This window comes from Balaenoptera ricei, chromosome 12 (assembly GCF_028023285.1).
Source record: "Balaenoptera ricei isolate mBalRic1 chromosome 12, mBalRic1.hap2, whole genome shotgun sequence".
Lineage (NCBI taxonomy): Eukaryota > Metazoa > Chordata > Mammalia > Artiodactyla > Balaenopteridae > Balaenoptera > Balaenoptera ricei.
The window spans coordinates 87,846,029-87,868,669 of NC_082650.1; the positions used below are offsets into that span (position 1 = coordinate 87,846,029).

The 22,641-nt window shown below is 39.2% G+C and overlaps 1 protein-coding gene across 2 annotated transcripts in view; it reads right to left on the bottom strand.

Moving 5' to 3' along the window:
• Nucleotides 1–22,641, bottom strand: part of COL19A1 (collagen type XIX alpha 1 chain) — a 373,303-nt gene that overhangs the window by 347,471 nt on the left and 3,191 nt on the right. For both annotated transcript variants that reach the window (XM_059942115.1, XM_059942114.1), the window contains exons 2-3: nucleotides 13,447–13,573; nucleotides 562–636 (exon numbers count right to left, since the gene is read on the bottom strand). In XM_059942115.1, the coding sequence (XP_059798098.1) occupies nucleotides 562–636; nucleotides 13,447–13,537 (166 nt within the window). In that variant the 5' untranslated portion in view covers nucleotides 13,538–13,573. The remainder of the gene's footprint in view (nucleotides 1–561; nucleotides 637–13,446; nucleotides 13,574–22,641) is intronic.

Here is a 22,641-nt window from a genome sequence, read left to right on the forward strand (position 1 = left end):
AAAGACAGAGAATTAGTTAAGTAAAAAATACTACAGCCATTCAATTGAAATCTAAGCAGCCTTTTAAAAGAAATCGTGCTTTAGAAAAATATATGTTGATGTGGGGAAATGCTCGGATTTCAAATGCAGTATATGTATTAGGATTACGTGTGCGTATGTGGGTGGGGGAAGGGTGGGAGAGAAAACGGGGGATGAAAGGAAAAAAGAGAAAGAGAAAGATAAGAATGTTGCAAAAAGGGAATCATGACTGTATTTGGGTAGTGAGATCTTCTTTCTCATACATTTTCTTTTCTTTTTTTCAAATTTTCTACAATGGATACAACTTCTAAAATTTTAAATAACTTTTGTTCTCCAAGAGGTTGAGTTGTTGGTGGTCCTAGATTAAATGATGTAGAATTCTGCGCTCAGAAATTTTTGTACATCATTTGACTTCTTTGCTTTTAATTTTTTAGTATTGGTGTTATCTTAAATTACAACGTGAAGGAGTCACCTACAATACACTACGTGTTTGGTGATAATTTTACACAAAAATGTTTCTTTGTGAAGAACTGTAATGCTTACCTGCAACTTCAACTTTATCTCTGTAGTCTGGTGTAAACTGGTGTCCCTCTTTCCTCAGTATAGGACATTGTTTTCCTATTAAAAGAAAAAAGGTATTGAGAATTTTCACTACATCGTCTATCATTTTTCTCAAATAAATTTGAATCATACGATACAATCAGAAATGTAAGATAAAATGGAAAGAAATTAAACCGCTTTTTTAAATTTCTTTTAAATAAGGATAAGAGTATTACCCACCTCACAGTGTGTTCGTGAGGAATACACGTGGTTATGTATGTGAAGTCCCTGGTACACAGGGAACGCTTGTCAGTGTTAGCTACTGTTTGCTCTCATGTTCTAATTGTCACTCTGTACTTGACATTAGGAAATTTGCTAGCTTTAATATCGTTAAATTTTCATATTCAAAGTATATCCTAATGTTAGAAGAAGTGACCTACTACTATTTTCACACACCTTGGATTCAGGTTTAGGTATTAGTGATATTAAACTCTAGAGTAGAAGGAGACTGCACTGGACTAAATGTATCCCCCCCTAAATTCATATGCCGAGGTCTTAATCCCTAGTGTGGTGGTATCTGGAGATGGGGCTTTTGGGAGGGAATCAGGTTTGGATGAGGCCATAGGGGTGGAGCCCTGGTGATGGGATGGATGTCCTTACAAAAGGGTGGAGGAACAGGAGCTCTTTCTCTCTCTCTGCCTTGTGAGGAAACCAGGAGGAGGGTTCTCCTCAGAACTTGGTCAGGCTGGCAGCCTGATCTCGGACTTCTAAGCCTCCAGAACTGTGAGACATAAACGTCTGTAGTTTAAGCCTCCAAGCCTATGGTATTCTTGTTAGAGCAGCCTGAACTAAGTTATTAAAATAAAACTAAAAAGCGAAAGCAAAGACCTCTGCCATACCAAAGTCGCCTATAATGAAAAATAAATGAGATAAAAATCATTGAGAAAGTATTAATTATATGCTAAGGCAATTAACTATGTTCAAAGAAATAAAAGATAAAGTTTGCCTCCACTTACAGCGAATTTACATATTCACTGCACCACAACACAGTAATATAGTAATGTACATACATACACTAATTTCTTATTATCTGGGGTTTGTTTAAATTTAATTCAGGCTAGATTCTAGGAAATTAATAGCCAATTCAGATAAAATTGCAGCTAGTTTTTATAATATGCCAAGTGTACAACTGGACAGTTCTTAAGCTAAATTGATGAACTATTTTGGCATCATGCAATCACAACCTTAATTTTCTAAAATGTCTAAAATTCATGTTTGGGTATAATGACCTCAAAGTTTTTATGACAGAGAGGAGATAAACTGCTGAAAACCAAACTGATCTCCTGCTCTATGGAAAGTGGAAACTGTCGGTTCTCCGGGTCAAATGCTCAGCCTCTCAGCCCTTCATTTAACAAATGCATCAAAGACTTCAAGGGTGGTGACAGGGCATCAGCTTAATATATTTAACCAGAAGAATAAATCGGATTATAAATAGTGCTACCACTTAGATTTAAAAACTGCAATCCCCACAATTAAAATATATAGCACTGAATATTTTAGAGATTACTTAGTTACTTTGGAAATTCCTGTCTCAGAGATCTTAACATGATTGCAGGTCCTAAATAATAATAAAATTGGGTCTTTTGTAAACACTACCCATTTTTTGAGAAAATTGAAATCATACCCATTTTTTATCTGAGTTCATCATCATCTTTATAAAAACCAAGCATCTCATCAAGATCTCTGCACTGAAAACTAGAGAATGTTGCAGAGAGAAATTAAAGTCCTAAATGACTGAGTGGGTTAACCAAGTATTTAGACTGGAAGACTCGGTATTGTTAAGATGTCAATTCTCAATTTTATATCTAGACGTAGTGCAATAACAATTAAAATCCCAACAGGTTGTGTGTGTGTGTGTGTGTGTGTGTGTGTGAGTGTGTGTCTGTGTCTGCGAAAACTGCCAAGCTGATTCTCAAATTTAAGGTGAACTCCAAAAAAACTAGAACAGCTAAGGCAAAACTGAAGAAGAACAAGCCTGAGAACATGTACTGTTGGACACCAGGGATTTTTATAACGTGATCTTGGTGCACATATAAATAGATTAATGGGACAGAGAGTCCCAACACAGACCTGTGCACATGTGGTCTCCTTATTTACCACAAAAGGGCCACTGCAATTCGATGGGAAAAGGATGGTCTTTTCAGTCAGTGATTCTGGATCAACTGAATGTCCATGTAGAAAAACACTGGGGGCTTCCCTGGTGGCTCAGTGGTTGAGAGTCCACCTGCCAATGCAGGGGACACGGGTTCGAGCCCTGGTCTGGGAAGATCCCAGGTGCCGCGGAGCAACTAGGCCCGTGAGCCACAATTACTGAGCCTGCACGTCTGGAGCCTGTGCTCCGCAACAAGAGAGACCGCGACAGTGAGAGGCCCGCGCACCGCGATGAGGAGTGGTCCCCACTTGCCCCAACTAGAGAAAGCCCTCGCACAGAAACAAAGACCCAACACAGCCAAAAATAAATAAATAAATAAACAAATACTTTAAAAAAAAGAAAAACACTGGACTGTAGCCCTTACCTCAAACCACGCACAGAAATTAATCAGAGATGATCTTAGACCTGAACATGAATGGTAAAACAATAACAAACTACAGAAAAACATAAAATCTTCTTGAACTGAGGGGAGCAAATATTTCTTGATAGGGACACAGAAAACATGAAAGGTTGATAAACTGGACTTCATTAAAATCTTAATAATCACAAGACAACATTAGAAGAGTGAAAAGGCTAGCCACAGACCATTACAATACGTATATCCAATAAAGCATCATATCCAGAGCATACAAAGAATTCTCACCAATCAATGAGGAAAAGATTGAAAACCCTATTTTGAAAATGTGCCTAAAAACTAAGCACTTCACAAAAGAGAATATCCAAAATGCCAACCCGCATATGAAATAGCGCTTAACATCATCAGTGATCAGGGAAATGCAAAGTAAAACCACAATGGTATACCGCTAAATGGCCAAAAATAAAAGAACTGACAGCCTCAAATACTGATGAGGATGTGGAGCAAGAGGAAGACTCCTCTACGTTGCTCGTGGGAGTGAAAATCAGTACAACCATTTTAGAAAATTGTTTGGCAGCATCTCCTAAAGCTAAATATTCATGAACTCTATGACCTGGAAATTCAGTGACCCAAGAGAAATGAGTACAAAAATGGTGTAAATGGCTCTTTTAGAAGAGAATATTCCTTGCAGCATAACTCATAATAATCTAAAACTGGAAACAACCCAAATGTCCATTGACGAGAGGATAAATGAACAAATTGTGGTAAATACAATGAAAAAGCATAGAAAAAAGAATGAACTACTGCTACATGCAATGACCTGGATGAATCTCAGAGACACAACGTTAAGTGGAAAAAAATACCATTCCCCAAAGAACACAAGCTGCAGAATTCCATTTATATGAAGTTCAAGAGATTGCATGACTGATCTATGTCAGAGTACTGATTAGCTTGGTGGGGTGTCAACTGGGAGTAGTTACAGGAAAGCCTTCTGGGGTTATGGAAAGTTCTATATTTGGATCTGAGTGGCAGTTTCACAGATGTGTAGATACATATGCAAAAATGCATTACACTGTGCACCTAAGATTTGTGGACCTCGGTGTGTGTCATACAAAACAGCATGTCTGTGAGAAAACACTTTAAGCTAAAAATAATTTTTGCAAAACAAAACACCAAAATTCTGATCAAATTTTTACAATGACTTTGAATGACTATATGACTGTAGAAAATGAGGTTACCTTTAAATTCTTCACAACATATGTAGGGAAACCCCAGTAGATGATTGGCAAAGCAAATATCCAGACTGCGGAAGGAACTTCCTACTGTGACACTTCGGTAATGAGTGGAAGCTATGTTAGCTTATTGCCAAGTTGGAAACAGTATATATCTTATTTAAATTCTTCTGAGGATCTAATGAATATATGATGATGTCAAAGTAATAAACCTGTCACTTTGAAGTGAAGAAAATTGAACATTTCCAGCAATATTTATGAAAGTATTTCTTCACTAAAGTATTTAGTTTATGAAAATCAAATATAGCTTTATATCTCTAGAATATGTGCTCTGTTATGAAAAGCTGAACAAAACAAATGAAAACTAAATGTTAATTTAAGTGAAGTAAGTCAGACAAAGACAAATATCATGATATCACTTTATATGTGGAATCTAAAAAATGATACAAATGAACTTATTTACAAAACAGAAATAGACTCACAGACATAGAGAACGAACTTATGGCTACCAACGGGGAAACGGGGGGAGGGATAAATTAGAAGTTTGGGATTAACATATACACACTACTATATATATAATAGGTAAACAACAAGGACCTACTATATAGCACAGGGAGTTATACTCAATATCTTGTAATAACCTATAATGGAAAAGAATCTGAAAAAGAATATATATATATTCAATTTTAACTCAATTTTTTTTTAATTTTTTTATTTATTTATTTTTGGCTGTGTTGGGTCTTCATTTCTGTGCGAGGGCTTTCTCTAGTTGCGGCAAGCGGGGGCCACTCTTCATCGCGGTGCACGGGTCTCACTATCGCGGCCTCTCTTGTTGCGGAGCACAGGCTCCAGACGCGCAGGCTCAGTAGTTGTGGCTCACGGGCCTAGTTGCTCCGCGGCATGTGAGATCTTCCCAGACCAGGGCTCGAACCCGCGTCCCCTGCATTGGCAGGCAGATTCTCAACCAATGCGCCACCAGGGAAGCCCCCTTAACTCAATTTTATTCAACTTCAATTCAAAGTTTAAAAAACCAACTAAATATTAATTCTTTGGGGGAAGACTCAAGGCACAATAAGCTGAATGCATGAGTCTCATGGTCCATTGCATAAAAATGGCAACACAGTAGAAGTGGCTATTAAAAGTTGGATATGTTCATTTCTTTAAGCATTGACTCTTGCATTTTAATATAAAGTAAAGCATACTTTTTGTGTAAATGTGCGTGTTATCTTCAAGAACTACTGATAAGACCCAAATATCCAAGCATCCTGTCAGGTAGACAGGAGAATCCCGGCAGCAGTGTCATTTCAAAGGCTCTTGGGAACCTTTCAAAAGTAATTATTAAAACTTCACCACAGGGCTTCCCTGGTGGCGCATACATTTTACAAATGTATGTAATTACATACATTTTACCCTTCTCTCCCTCTAAAAATTAGAAACCTGAGGGCCTAAGAACAAATCATTCAAGAGAACTTATGTGATTTTCCCCCAGATCACATAGTAACTCAATGGCAAAGCTGAAATAAGACTCGTTTCCCATAGTCCAGCTTTTTTCTCTATATTGAACATCCTTCTCAAAAACATGTTCTAAGCAAAATAATAGAGTACCTATGATACTCTCCTCATTCTTTAGTGGAAATATACTTTGTCCACACTCTCAGTTTGAAACACGTGCTTAAAAAAAATCACTTGTTCCCTTAATCTCTAAATCCTTGTGCTTGTTTTCACCTGCTGACTGGGCCTCCTATTATATTGTTAAGCATTCTAGTCTGGAGATTAGATCACGTGTCTTTTAAAACATATTTTTCCCATCATTGTTCTGGTCTTTCTATACCCATTCATATATAAAAGTCTTCAGTTTAATCACGGAAGGCATGTTCAATTCCTTCTTTCTCCTCTCAAATAGCTAAAAAGCCCAGAACAGTTAAATCCATTCTTTTAATTTTCCATTTTTTTCCCTGCTGAGTGAATACCTAAAAGATGTGTGTATTTTGCCGATGCTCATACAGAAAACGGACCAGTCACTCTCTGTGGCCCCAGAGGCCTCTGGCCTTAGGAAAAACCAGGAGTGAAGTCATTCCTTGCGCACCACAAAGGGGAAAAGTCAAAATGAGAGGCATCCTGAAAAATAAATGTATACATGTTCTATTACACCTTTACAATTTGTAGAGGGTTCTTAACATTACTTAAGCTATTAATATACCACTTTACTGACTGCAAAGAAAGGAAATATATCATTTGCCTAGTGGATATATAATTTATATTTTAACTTTGCTAAGTGCACATGTTTCCACACATTTGTACTTAAATGTATCATGAATAACTCAGTATTACAGTATTAAACTACCTGTGAATTAAGGCTTGTTGAGAGGTCTTTAGGGAAGATATGTGACTGAAAGACATAAATTCAGAAGGCTTCCCGTAGGTAGTCCTAGAGGGCAAGGTTTTAGCATCTCCCAAGAGGTCTCAAAGGGCAGCGTCTACTGCCCTGGTGAAGTTTACCGGAGTCCAAGGTCTAGCCTTTGAGCTTGCAGGCTCAGAAATCAGATGCGGACAACACATAAAGCACACTTGCATTTCTGAGGAGCTCGTGCCCCCTCTCCTCCTCCTCCTCACTCACTGGACTCCAGTCTCCCGCTCTTTCTCGTTGTTCCTCCTACACGCTGAGCACGCCCCTGCCTTGGGGCCTTGGCGTGTGCTGCTTTCCAGGTGATCACGTGCTTCACTCTTTCACTACCTTCCTGTCTCTGCTTAACTGCCCCCCCATGAGGTCAGCCTTCCCTGACCACCCTCTAAATAATGAAACAGCCTCTCCTCCCTTCATACCATGTAGGATTGCCAGATACAGCAAATAAAAACACAGGTGCCCAATGAAATCTGAATGTCAGATAAAGAACAAAAATATTTTTAGTATATGTATTTCTGATGCAATATATGGAGCATACCTATACTAAAATGTTTTCATTATTTGTCCCACTTCAGACTTAACTGGATGGCCGGTATTTCATCTGGCAGCCTCACCCACATGCTCATAGTCTCGGAGGCCAGATAGGGTGGTAACTTAAAGAGGTGACACTGAAGATGGACAAAGGGGAAGGAACTGAGACACCAGAATGAACAGGATGGGGACTTTGCTGGTGGTGCAGTGGTTAAGAATCCACCTGCCAATGCAGGGGACATGGGTTTGAGCCCTGGTCCAGGAAGATCCCACATGCTGTGGAGCAGTTAAGCCCATGCGCCACAACTACTGAGCCTGCGCGCTAGAGCCCGTGAGCCACAACTACTGAAGCCCACGTGCCACAACTACTGAGCCCGTGCACCTAGAGCCTGTGCTCCGCAACAAGAGGGGCCACCGCAATGAGAGGCCCGTGCACCGCAACGAAGAGTAGCCCCCACGCGCCACAACTAGAGAAAGCCCGTGCGCACCAACGAAGACCCAGTGCAGCCAAAAATAAATAAATAAAATAAATTTTTAAAAAATTTCTTGTAAAAAAAAAAAGAATCAACAGGACGTGATAACAGACTGAACGTAGGGAGGAGGGGGGAGCTGCCTTGCTCAGCTGGGTAACAGGTGAGTTTACTGAAATGAATCAGTAAGAGGAAGAAAAGGAGATTTGAGGAGGAGTGAATTCAGCTGCGGTGGAAAAGAGACAGAAATGTCAAGGTCAAGATGCCATTAGGAAATACCGGTATGGAACACAAAAGAGGGGCAGGCTGTGAGGTAAATTTGGGAGGGATTGACATACAAACCATACTTAAAGCCACAGGGATGGATGGCGTTACACAGGAGGTAAGGCCTGAAGGGAAGAAGGACAACAGCTATCTCCTGAGAAATTGCAATATTTCTCTCTCTTGTCCATTTCACCTGCTTTATTTTTTCTATTTCTTCATATCCTCTGGAGTCCACATAACATATTATGGAATTATTATTACCTGTAAAATCACAGTTAAATCTGCCCAGTTTCACAGGCTTTCTGTTTATCACTCTTTTTTTTATCGAGGTATATTTGATGTACAATATTATATGTTTCAGGTGTACAACATAGTGATTCAAAAATTTTAAAGGTTATACTCCATTTATAGTTATTATAAAATATTGGCTGTATTCCCTGTATTGTACAGTATATCCTTGTAGTTTATCTATTTTATACATAATAATTTGTATCTCTTAATCCCCTACCCCTATCCTGCCCCTCCCCTTCCCTCTCCCCACTGGTAACCACTAGTTTGTTCTCTACATCTGTGAGTCTGTTTCTTTTTTGTTATATTCACTAGTTCATTTTATTTTTTAGTTCCACATATAAGCGATAACCTACAGTATTTTTCTTTCTCTGACTTATTTCACATGGCATAACACCCTCCAAGTCTGTCCATGTTGCTGCAAATGGCAAAATTTCATTCTTTTTTATGGCTGAGTAATTTTCCATTGTATATATACACATCTTCTTTGTCCATTCATCTGTTGATGGACATCAGGTTGCTTCCATGTCTTGGCTATTGTAAATAGTGCTGCTGTGAACACTGGGGTGCATGTATCTTTTCAGATTAGTGTTTTTGTTTCTTTCGGGATATATATCCAGGAGTGAGATTGCTGGGTCATGTAGTAGTTCTATTTTTAGTTTTTTGAGGAACCTTATACTGTTCTCCACAGTGACTGCACCAATTTACATTCCCATCAACAGTGCACGAGGTTCCCTTTTCTCCACATCCTCTCCAGCATTTGTTATTTGTGGTCTTTTTGATGATGGCCACTCTGACAGGTATCTATCTTGTTTTCTAACATGCATTAGGAAAATTGTTCTCTTTACCTTTAGTGACAAAACTCATGACACAACATTTGTCTCAAGATCAGGTTTTGGGAAGTTGAAGAGCAGTAATTTACCACAGACATAGAACTTGTTTGTTTTCTTTTCATAAATGGATCCAAATAACAGCCTTTAGGTGTTTTGCTTTTTTTTTTTTAAAGGCTGAAAGACTTCCCATTGACAGAGGCCTTTCATTTAATTGTTACTAGTTGCCCTAGGGACCCCTGTACACTTCATACTTTGCTAATACGTCTGATGAAGGATTACAGAGTATCCTAGGTTGGGAGAAAAACAATGGTTAACAATAAGAGGTTAGCACATTGGACCAGAATATAACAAAAAAATATGGAAAAGTGACCAAACGAGAAAAAAATGGGAACACAGCTATTTTAACAAAGAGGTAACGAGGGGTCACAGAACCTTCACTGCTAATTTTTTATCCAAAACCGTTCCCCCAGAGGAGTATACCAGGTTAGGAGCTATAATCTTTATTTAATAATTGTGAAGCTTTCCTGCACTTTAAAAATGTAGGAGTTACAAAGTACATTTGTCAGCAGTAGGACTCTTACCCGGTACCATACTGAACATGAGGAATTCTTCAAAACACAAAATAAAATTCTCTATATAATAGCATACTTCTACTCTGAGTTTAAGAGTGCAGCGTGTGTCAATTAGTAAAAGCCAAATTTCAGAAGAATCGTTTTTCCTTATAATCAATAGAAAACTAGTTTAAAAGGGTGTATGTGTATAGTTTGGGGCCTAAGTTTATAATCAATTCCATCAATACACTTAACCTGAAGTTTTACCGTAAGTGAAAGGGATGGCATTCTATTATCTCTTTATTGAGTCTGGCTTTTTTTGCTGCTCTTTCTTACCTTATTTTCTGTTTTTATTATTTTTGATGGTAACTCAGTACTTTTGCCTTAGAACAGGTTAAGGGAAATGCAGGAGAAAGAGGAACCATTATGAGACATAAGCTTCTATCATAGAGAAAAGTTTTAAGAAAGTAATTAAAGCAAGTTTTGAGATGATCTCTGTGATGTATATTTATTAATACAACTCTCTTCCCCACCCTCTTTTGACAACTAAACTGAAACGGCCACATTCAAATTGTTTATCTGCAGTGTGAAAATATGCAAACATGCCTTATGTCATAATCTCAACATAATAGTAAAACTGACGAAAGAATATGGAATAGCTAATTCTGAATAGCTTCAAGATTTTAATATTAAAGGTGTTATCGAATCCCTCCATACTACTCTTGAATTCCATCCCAACTGGGCCAATATTGCAAGCAATCGTTAGGCACAACCATTGGGTTAAGTAAAGCAATTAAAAGACTCGATTTATCCTTCGTGTATTTAAGTTTAACAGCAGATTGTTGACCACTTCACAGACTCCAGAGCTGAAACCCTAGCCTCTCCCTCAGATTTGTTATATTTTATTTTTAGGCTGTAATCACTTCCCTCCGGTAAATGGTTAGTGACCACAGGCGCAGGTCTGCACATGAGGAAACTAAAAAGGGAACTTTGTGCTGTGAATCAGACACACAAGACATGAGAAGAGTCCCTGTCAGGCCAGGCCCGAAATGTTATACTCTTCAATAATCCTCATGACAGCGCTGTGCTGACATTTTCAATGAACGCAAACGATACTTGCAGTTAAGCAATTTCCATGGCACGTTTAGTGTGGGCTGTTTCACAAGCATCTCCTACCAAATGCCCCGATAAAAAACAACTCTTCATTGTTTTTCTTTAGGAATTTCCCTTAGTGCTTCAGGTTACGTGAATCTTACTAGAGTTCCAAATAATTTGGAATTCTCACTCTTGGGAAAATCTTTCAGAAAGATTAATTTGGTAGGGTAAATTGGGCCAGAATATATGCTTCAGTCTTCCCACATAACAATATAACCTGATTAAAGAATTGAGATAGCCAAGCTACAAGAGCAAAACATTCAGGGGAATCCCAAGATGGAGAAGTTTCAGTTACGCAAGGTGATCAGTACTGTTCACAAGATCTATAGCGAACAGTACTGTATACCTAGAAATTTGTTACCGGAGAGGAGCTCATGCTAAGTGCTCTTACCCCTCCCAAAAAAGTTATTAAAGTCTAGATAAATAAATAAATAAATGCAACCTGGTAGTGTAAGGTGAAAGACAACCAGCTAAGAAAAAAATAATAATAAAAAGAAATAGGGCTTCCCTGGTGGCGCAGTGGTTGAGAATCTGCCTGCCAATGCAGGGGACACGGGTTCGAGCCCTGGTCTGGGAAGATCCCACAGGCCGTGGAGCAACTAGGCCCATGAGCCACAACTACTGAGCCTGCGCATCTGGAGCCTGTGCCCCTCAACAAGAGAGGCCGCGATAGTGAGAGGCCCGCGCACCATGATGAAGAGTGGCCCCCACTTGCCACAACTAGAGAAAGCCCTCGCACAGAAACGAAGACCCAACACAGCCAAAAATAAAAATAAATAAATAAATAAGCTCATTTGTATCATTAAAAAAAAAAAAACAAGAAATAGTTAATCATCCCAAAGGTGAGTGTTCCTCTGTTTTCCACAAACATACGGCATTAGATTCACCTGGGGAGCTGGTTAAAGATGTAAATTACTGAATCCCACCCGAGGCTGTCCCTCATCATAGGAATCTCTGGGAGTGGGACTCTGGAATCAGTACCCCAGATGATTCGTGCTCACACTAAAATTGGAAAACCATTTATGTAGATCCTTCAAATCATTATCATCAGGAACATTTATTTATTACACACTAGCATGTGCCTAGAAACTGATTCATTCTCCTTTCGAACCAAAAAAGTCCTATTCCCTCTGATTAAGTAGCAAATTGCATTTCCTGCTATGTCTCTTAAAAGGAAGAGATGTAAAAAAGATTCAGAAGAGGGACTTCCCTGGTGGTCCAGTGTGTAAGACTCTGAGCTCCCAATACAGGGGGCCTGGGGCTCGATCCCTGGTCAGGGAACTAGATCCCTCATGCATGCTGCTACTAAGAAGTCTGCATGCCACAACTAAGAGCCCGCATGCTGCAACTAAGAACTGGCATCGCCAAAATAAATAAATGTATATTTTTTTAATTCAGAAGAGTAGCAACATTATCAGAATAAACTCCCTACCCTATGGACTTCTTTTTGCCATGAGTCACGCCCGATTTTTCTGAAAAAAGAGTTTCCCCCAAAAAAGTATGATAGCCACAGGATGTCATTTGTACAGTGTTAGAATATTCAAACTTTCATGTAGATTATTTTATGAAATGTACCTCCTGCCAAATTAGTAAAAAATCATAAAGACTTACAAAACACTCTGAGAGACTCAGATGTGTTATATCTTTATAAGAGATTGTTTTTATTTTATGAGTGCTTCAAACTCAAAAGTCTCTACTAGGGTATGTTTATACCTGTTTAGCAAAAATTCTGAAAGAAACATTCAAAAGAATAAGTACAATAAGACTCATAGTCTCAGGACACATCATCATATGTGACCATGGTCAGAATATATCGTATGTGATCCTTTGCATAGAAGGTGAGTTGAAGTTTCTCTTTGCTCAGCAAATGGCTTTTCAATGTGTCTAGTTCAACTTTGTAATATGAAGTACATCAAGGTCAGTAACTTACGCATACTCAATGTTCAAGAAAAGCCTTCCAAATTAGCCACCGGATCATTTTTAAAAATCAGAGGTGGAAGTGAATGTTTCAAATTGCCTTCAAGTCCTTTGGAAATATTTATGAGGTTGATAACTGAACAGTTGCAAATAAATGTTATCTATTTAGTTCAAAAAGTGGTCTCACGACTGTTAATCTTTTTTTCGCCTCATCTGAGATACTACAAAATTGATATATAATTAAACTACATTTCCTTTTCTATTTCTTATTCTATTTTTCACTTTTCCCTAATTAACATTAGCTATGTCCTTGGTTAATCCTAACTGGGGATGGGTTTCTGTACTTACAATTTGAATAACTTGAAAAACTTCATTTAAAGGGGAAAGGGAAAAATAGACACACACAGAGATGTACATACATATTTATATTTGTAAATATCAGTGAGAGAAAGAAAAGGCTATTTAGACTAATATAATATGCATATAAAAATGTAATTTTAGACATTCTCAATGTGCAATGTGAAGGTCAATGGGGAAAACAATAAATTACTATCTATTTTGTGCTAGTAGATTTATCTATGGCCTCTTCAACCCTAATAAGATTTATTTTTAATAATTCTTTAAAATAAAGACTATAAATAACATTTGGAGACTGGTCAAGAGGTGGCCTGGATACCTGGCTTGTCCCTGCTCACCACGGAAGCGGAAGCAGGAAGCAGGAGCATAGCTGCCCAGAACCAAAGCTTCCAAGAGCCAGCGGGTGTCATGGCGCCTCAAAACCATGGGATCCAGTGGCCACAGACCTGCAACAGAACAAAATATCTGAATTGAGCTTATTGCATACAGTTCCCTTCATCATTATCTCCAGACAATCCTCGTCACCAAAGAGAATACAATAGATTTTTACAACATATATAATTATATAATTGGATATCTGATTATATATGTAATTAGACATTATATATTAATATATACCTTATTATGCATGAAAGCCTCTGAAAATATTTTCAGATTAGTTCCTAATTAATTATCAATGTCCATACAGCCTCTTATAACTTAAATTTCTCTTCTTCTAAATTTTTGTAAAGCCACGCTACTTACGATGATTTGTATATATCTTTATTTTTAATCCTGGTAAAATACGCATAACAAAGTTTACCATCTTAACCATTTTTAAGTGTACAGTTCAGTGGCATTCAGTACCTTCACGCTGTATAATCACCACCACCACCCGTCACTTTTCATCCTGCAAAACTGAAACTCTGCATCTATTAAACAGTAACTCCCCATTTCTCCCACCCCAGCCCCTGGCAACCACCATTCTGTTTTCTGTCCCTACAAATTTGACTGCTCTAGGTCACGTGCACGTGGAATCACGCTGTATTTATCCTCTTGTGACTTTATTCACCTGGCATAATGTCCTCGAGGTTCAACCATCTTGTAGCATGTGTCAGTATTTTCTTTCTTTTTAAGACTGAATAACATTCCACTGTACGTACATACCACATTTTGTTCGTCCATTCCTCCCCCATTGATGGACGCTGGGTGCTCCCACCTTGTGGCTGTTGTGAATAATGATGCTATGAACATGAATGTACAAAAATCCGTTCAAGTCCCTGCTTTCAATGCTTTCCAGAAATGGGATTGCTGGGTCATATGCTAATTCTACTTTTAATTTTCTGAGGAACCTCCATACTGTTTTCCGTAGCAGCTGCAACATTTTACATTCCCACCAACAATGCACAATGGTTCCAATTTCTCCAATCCTTGTCAAGATTCTTTATTCTGATTTTTTGTTTTGTTTCAGTTTTTTGTTTTTTTTTAACAGCAGCCATCCTAATGGGTGTAAGATGGTATCTCATTGTGGTTTTGATTTTCATTTCCCTAAGGATTAGTGATGTTGAGCATCTTTTATTAACTATTTGTATATCTTCTTTGGACAAATGTCTATCAAAATCCTTTGCCCATTTTTTTTTTTTTTTGGCCTCACGGCATGTGGGATCTTAGCTCCCTGACCAGGGATCGAACCCGTGCCCCCTGCATTGGTAGCACGGAGTCTTAAACACTGGACCACCAGAGAAGTCCCCTTTTTTTGCCCATTTTTTTAAGCTGGTTGTTTGTTTTGTTTTTGTTGCACTGTAGGAATTCTTTATATATTTTGGATATTAACCCCTTATCAGACATAATGATTTGCAAACATTTTTTTTTCATGTTTTGGTTTGTTTTTTCACTCTGTTAATTGTGTCCTTTGCTACACAGAAGTTTTTTATTTTTATGTAGTTTAATTTATCTGTTTTTTTTTTCTTTTGTTGCCCGTTCTTTTGGTCATATAAAATGATTTGTATTTTTAAAATAGAATTATATTATTCACAATTCTATTTTCTCTTCTGAATATTAGTGTTACATATTTTGGCTTAACTTATATCATTACATTTTCTATAAGCCTAACTATGTTTGTTACTGGATTGAATAGTCACTGCTACTGGAGTGATTACTGCACACGTGAAAAGTAATCTTTCCTTCTATTTAAAGAAAAAAATGGATATATGCAATGCCTACTTCATCTGAGCCTGCCACTGGCATCATTTTTTTTTTTTTAATTATTTATTTATTTATTTATTTATGGCTGTGTTGGGTCTTCGTTTCTGTGCGAGGGCTTTCTCCAGTTGCGGCAAGTGGGGGCCACTCTTCATCGCGGTGCGCGGGCCTCTCACTATCGTGGCCTCTCTTGTTACGGAGCACAGGCTCCAGATGCGCAGGCTCAGCAATTGTGGCTCACGGGCCTAGTTGCTCCGTGGCATGTGGGATCCTCCCAGACCAGGGCTCGAACCCGCATCCCCTGCATTGGCAGGCAGATTCTCAACCACTGCGCCACCAGGGAAGCCCTGGCATCATTTTTAAATTTAGTTTGTTACCTCCCATAATTATTTGTCTTTCTGAATGTAGATTACTACTTTGCAGGTATTACAATAAAAAATTTATTAAGAAGAATCCCTGTAATGAAAAACTTAAACATTACTTAAATTAATTTTTTATATTGAAGTAGCTAACATGGAAACAAACTGCAAGTAAAAATATAATGGCCCTCTCAGTGTATTTAACAATTGTAGTATTATTAGAATAGCTATTGTAAGAGTATTAAATATACAAATAATATTATATTATTTTTTGCCATAATTCAAAGTTTATTCAAGTCAAATATGAAAGAATGCATCACACCAAACCCTAGATGTTGTCAATAGACACTCTTTAGAAAAAAACTAAAACCACCATCTTTGATATTCTGTATGTGCCAAATACCCTAAGATCAGCATTTTTAAATTAATTCAAGATTTAGATATTTCTGGGTGAATAGCTAGAAGCAGAAATTGCCATATTAAAACCACATGTGTGGTTCTAAAAATCAAACAGCTGGTTTTATGCCTTATTTCTTTTGAACTCTCTCATCCAGCTACGGTCGTAATCCTCATGTGACTTTGGAAACTTTTCCTAGCTATTATTTCAAGGCAGTTGGTAACTGTTAAAGTAATTAATTCTATTTCAAATAAATGAACTCGCAAATATGGATCAACTTTCAGAGAGATCCTTGATTGTTTGCATTTTTAACCAAACTGATTTTTTTATGTTGATAAGTTAGCAGTATAGCACAGTGCTTAAAACTTCATGCCTAGATTCCACCACTTATGAATGAGTTACATGATTTCACCAAGACTTCATTTATTCATCTGAAAACTGGGAATTAAAAAAAAAAAACAAAAACTGGGAATAATACTAGCAATAAATTGTTTAATACCTGGAAAGAGTATAGCACAGGGCATTGAATACAATAAGTGTTCAAAAAAGTATCTGCTATTATAATTGTTTGTTCCACATATTCATAAAAAATAATTAGTAAAAATTTAGTTATATTTATCTATTCATCCTGAGATTGATAATGATGTTTGAACAATGGAGAAATGCCAAAGCATCCTAAAAATTTATGTTCATTGAAGCTTTGGTCCCTGTTTCAGCAACAAAGAACCAGAGAGCTATATAGCCATAAGCATATGAATTCAAACTTGAGGTTTCCCAACTATTTCTTTGAGTCACTTCTTAGAGGATAAAAGTACTTAACTTCACACTCATTTCCTCAAAATGTTTGAAGAATTGATGTTATGGTTAGTTGACTAAATGTTCTAGTTACAAAAGAATTGCCATTCCACCACTCTACTGAAATGTCTCCAGCCAAGTTCAGCCAAACTTGAAAGAAGGATCCTTTTCTCTTTGCATCTAATTCAACTCTCCGTGGCATTTCCAACAGCTGATCACTCCCTCCTTCTTGAAACCCTCACTCTCATTGGCCTCCCTGCCCTCACACTCTCTGGTATTTCCTTCTAATTCCCCTTCTTAGTTCTTTTTTCTACCTGATTTCTTAATGGTGGGATCTATGGGTCCTCCTCTCCTCTCTCCTTATAATGTCTCTTAGGTAATCTTACCAATCCTCTCGGCTTTAAGTAGTATCCATCAGATGATGGGTCTAAAATTTACCTCTCCAGTCTAATCCTGGTCTCCGAACTTTAGACTTTGCATCCAGTGGCCTGCTCACTATTCCCTCTCAGACATCACAGAGACATCTATAACTTCGTACAAATCGAATGCTTGGTTCTTAACCACACCTTGTTCCTGTCGTGCTCTTCCCAGTCTCCATGATTAGCCCCCATCAAAGTGCTCCAACTAGACACCCAAGCATCACGTGGATTCTTCTGCCTTCCGTACCACCATCTCACACATCCCCATCAACAAGTCGCATCAGCGTTACCCCAAACACATCTCAAACCCACTAACCATTGCTCTCCACTCCTCTGCCACTAGCCTAGCTCAGGTTGCCCTGGTGTAGACTCCTCCAAAGCTTCCTGATTCCCCATCCACGATGGGCTCCTGACCAAGTTCACTCTCTACATAGCACTAGACAGCTTTCCTTAAAGTCAAGGTTGGATCACATCACCCCCTATTTCTAACCCTTTAATGGTTTCCCACTGAACTTCGAATATAATCCAAAAGCCTTTCTATGGCCTGGAAGCCCTGAGTAAACTGGCTCCTACCCACCTCTCCTGCTGATGTCCTAGCCCTCAAATTCCCTGACTCTTTCCAGCCTCAGGGCTTTTGCACATGCTGTTTCCTCATCCAGGAACATGCTGGGTCCTGTTCATCCTGCATCTTTCCATGTAGATGTTACTCTGTGGAAGAGCCCTTCCCTGACCAATAGATGCCCTGGCCCCGCTCTTCTCCAGCTCAGACTTTTCTGTCTGTACACATGTTTATGGCCCTCACTCAACTCTAAGCTCCTGAGGGCAGGGACTAGGTGTCTTGTCCATCACTGTATCCTGGTGCCTGGCACAGTACCTGGAAAAGCAGGACTCAGTAAATATTCTTTGAATTGAAAAGGAGGAAACTGCCAATTTTTAAATCTTGAGACACAGTGAATTATACTTATGTTTGAATCTGTAGTGACAATAGTTTAATCTTTCAGAATTCTTAAGGCATTTCAGAATCTTATCATATTTTAAGGGTCATTGTAATGTACGTCCTTTCTTTTTGTATGTTTCAAAAAACGTGTTTGTTATTGGAGGTTTCTGCTGTTTCGATCCTGATTAGACATGTACGCAGCTACGAACATCTGAAAAAACTTTTTACAGGGTCTCAAAATGAAGCCTTGTTTGTGTTAAAAAAAAAAAAAAAAAAAAAAAGACACCTTTCCCACATATTTCCCCTCTGCTGCAGGCAATTTCAGGGTTGACCCCAACAGAAGTGTCAAGGGCAGAACTTCCCTTGAGGTCTTCCTGGACCTCTCTCCCAGATCCTTCCCACAGCCCCCAGACACCTGCTGTCCTCAGGCTGATTCTAGCTGTTCTCCACCCACCTCTGGTGCCCTCCCTGGATTTCTCAATTCTGGGCTTTGTCCACCATCCAAAAATCTCCTTCCTCACTGAAACTTGCCTGTTTTCTCTCCTGTCCCCTCAGATCCCAACTCGTGACTATCAAGATAGTTTTACAAATGAATCCAAGCCAATGTTATCACAGTGTAATGGGTTGTTCTTTCCAGGTAAGATTTAAACTTTAACCTTCAATACTTTACCAACTGAGTGACTGATGGAGAACCTCGGGATAATATATGTAGATGCTGAGGTTTCTTAGGGCCCCCAAATCACTTTTTTCCAGACTTCTACAAAGATGGCTCTTGATGCATTTTAAGAAGGATATGGAGATTGCTGGCAACATACTTGGTCTCATTTTCTGAAGCAGAATTTCTTTTATACATGATATTTTATTTAATATTCGTAATAAGTTGAGAGGCAGGCATGCCTGCTCCTAACGTTAGCAGGGTACAGGGCAAGAGATCCGCATTCCGTATGTCTAAATATTTAGAAGTTAAAAATAAAGCTAATGAAACTGATAAGAAGTATATATTTTCTCCTTTCATCTTGACAAATAAACTTTCACAAAGACCTAAAAGCCAAGGTCACGTGTAAAATTGAACAGAGCAGGCTGCAAGGGATGCAGTAGCCTCTGGCCTAGGCGAAGCTCCTCCCTTACCGTTTCCCATTCCTGGCTCCATCTGCACCGTGAGGGGCCTCACTCACGCATGTGGGGACATGCCAGTAGGCCCAAGCTTTGTCCACAGCACCTGCAAACATCTCTCCTTGACCACCCCTTGGGCTTAGGATTGTTCACACCAGTGGCTTGGTCCGTCCCTGGGAAGATGGACCCAAGGAAGAGGTGTCCAGATCCTGCAAGATGACCAAAGGTCATTTGGTCAGGGAATGTCAGGACCGTGGATTCCCACAGCCTAGTTTAGAAGCTCTGGCTTTGTGTGGGCAGGTCCCCTTACCCCTGTGGACCCTTACCGCTGAAAGCAGGTGCACCGACAGAGCAAGACCTTCTCAAGTGTAGAGCCCAGAGCAGGGACCTTCTTGCCTGGTACAGACATGAAGCATTAAAGCTCATAGAGAGGATCCCAGAGCCTGGGGTTCAAGTTTAGGTCTGCTTGACTAAAAATCCTCTGCTGTTACCCCATGATGTTTACTATCAGGATATGGGACAGACCTATCACATCCCTATAAGCTTCCTTTTCAAATTTCAGCTAATCTCCATCAAGATTCGAGCCAGACCCTCCATAGTTCCTTCCCAGTACGAAAGTCACCATCGTGAGTGTGCCTGGCACTGGCCACCTTGAGCAGACAACACTCCTGGGGACCAGGAACCCTCTAAGGTCATCCAGACAGCCCTGCCTACAGCTGGATTCTCATTGTCTTAACAGCAAAGAGAAGTCAGCTGCCTGAAGGCTGGCCTCTGACCTCTACCGAAACCCATTATTCTCACCATCCTTTGCCAACCAGAATATCTGTGGAGGCTGGTTGGGCTTAGGGAATTTTAAAGAGCCACTGTCCTTTAAACTTCTTTAATCCAGTTCTTGAAATCTTAGATGGCAACTATAAAAACTGAGAATATTTGAATTAGGACATAGATTTTTAAAATTTTCTTATTTATGTATATTTGTGTACAGAGACCACAGAGAGGACAGAAAGGAATATTGGGAAATCTTAATCTTTCATCCCATCGACAGGATGTGGTCCTACTATGTGCACTGTGGACACCAAAGCAGTGAGCCAAACAGTCCCTGGGTCACTCTGGTCAGGGAGATGGCGAACAAACAGACACATACGTCATCTTTTAGAGACAGACACTAGGAAGCAAAGGAACGCAGAATCAGCAGACAGAATGACGGAATGGGGGCTGCCTAGATAAGATGCTCGGGGGCCATCTCAAAGGAAACCAAGCCAGGGCTTCCCTGGTGGCACAGTGGTTGAGAATCTGCCTGCCAATGCAGAGGATATGGGTTCGAGCCCTGGTCTGGGAAGATCCCACATGCCACGGAGCAACTGGGCCCGTGAGCCACAATTACTGAGCCTGCGCGTCTGGAGCCTGTGCTCCGCAACAAGAGAGGCCACGATAATGAGAGGCCCACGCACCGCGATGAAGAATGGCCCCCGCTTGCCGCAACTAGAGAAAGCCCTCACACAGAAACGAAGACCCAACACAGCCATAAAAATAAATAAATAAATAAACCCAAAGTTTAAAAAAAAAAAAAAAGGAAACCAAGCCAAATCTGCCTACAGAACATGAATAATTTGACTCTATGCCATCAAATAGTTAATAATGCTCATTCTGCATCTCTGAAATTTGGTCTTAGGTAAAGGGGCAGAGCATTAAATCTAATACCAAATAGAAAATAACATGTGAAAGATAAGTGAAAGGAGAAAATAGAAAGGCAACATTGATTCACTTTACGTAAGCTGTTAAACGAGCAACACATGTTGACTTTATAAAATAGGCTTGAGTTGTTAAACGGCTGAAAGAACCCATGTTTTCAGAACATTCATTATAAAAAGAAATGCCATGTGAGTGGGTAGAAGGTTGATTTTTAAATCAAACCTCCTTGACTACCCTCCAATGTGCCTGTACATAACTCCACCAAGGAAATCTGGCCATACTGTTATGAAGTGACACATCTTGTAAATAAGCAAAAGCAACAGGTGTTACACATCTGTTCTTTTACCAATCTTTAGAATCTATCTTTAGTGAAGCTATAATAGAGTCTATAAACTATTGTAAAAAATTGGCTGGAAAGTCATGCCTATGCAGTTAAAAATCCAAGCCCACAACAGGAAAAAAAAAATCTTCAAGAGCTTAGGACTCCATCTAGCATTATTTCATAATTTTGCTATTGACCGTAGTCATGAAGTTGAAGTTATTCTGCAAGGTCTTTTGCAGCTTCAGCAATGTTTCTGCCCTTCTTATATTCTACAGAAACCTCTTGATTTTTATCTTTTAATTACAGGCATCATCTTTAACTTAGGAATCCAGGCTAGAAATGTCAAAATCATCTTGAATTCATTCTTCATCCCCCCTATAAAATCTCTTTCAAAATCTATCAAATCTACTTTTGGAATGTTTTTTGAATCCATACCAACTTCCCCATCTTCACAAAAGCTGCCTTAGTTCACCTCCCTACAATTTCGAATCTGGAAAAGTACAATTGACTCCAATAATCTCCTCTCCTCCAGGACTGTTCCCTGGAGCTCCATCTCCCTACTGCCCAGGAATTCTATTTCTAAAGCAAAGACCTGGCTTTCGTGTTCTGCCTTCTCAAAGCCTCCTGGTGCTTTCCATGCCCACTCCTCAGGGCAGCAGGCACTCAAGGCTGTGTTATATCAGGGCCTCCACTCATCCGACCAGGCTATGTCCAAACAAACTCTACTCCATCAAACTATTCCCAAGCCCCAAAATGTGCCAGGCTTCTGTGCATGCTGGAATGTTCTTCCAGCTCTCTTCCATCTAATCTGCCCTCCACATGTAGTTCAAATGCTGTGTCCTCTGTGAAGTCTGCAAGCCCCATCTCAGAATTCATTACTCACTGCCTTGTGATCTACCAGCGCTCAGGGTCCAGCCCTGCTTCAGCTTGGTCTACACTGCATTGTGGTAACTTGTGTGCATTCTGTGTCCTCTCTATACTGAATATCTTGGCGAAAACAGGTTGTATCTGATATTTGCATTTTGTTTCAACTTGGCATTTAATAGATCCTCATTTGATCAGTTTGTAGGATGAATATAGTCTAAGGCAATCCTATCTGGACTAAAATTAAGCAAATGAATGGTTGAAACCAAGTAATATATTCTGGTAGGGACTTAACAATTACAAAAAATATGGATGAAGTGAAGAGTTATAGAGAAATAGAGGAAAAACTACGGAAAGAAGGTTCAGGGAACATAATTTCAGTTATTTAGTGAGACCAAAAAAATACTATTGAACTTTTCTTCTTTTACCGAAAAC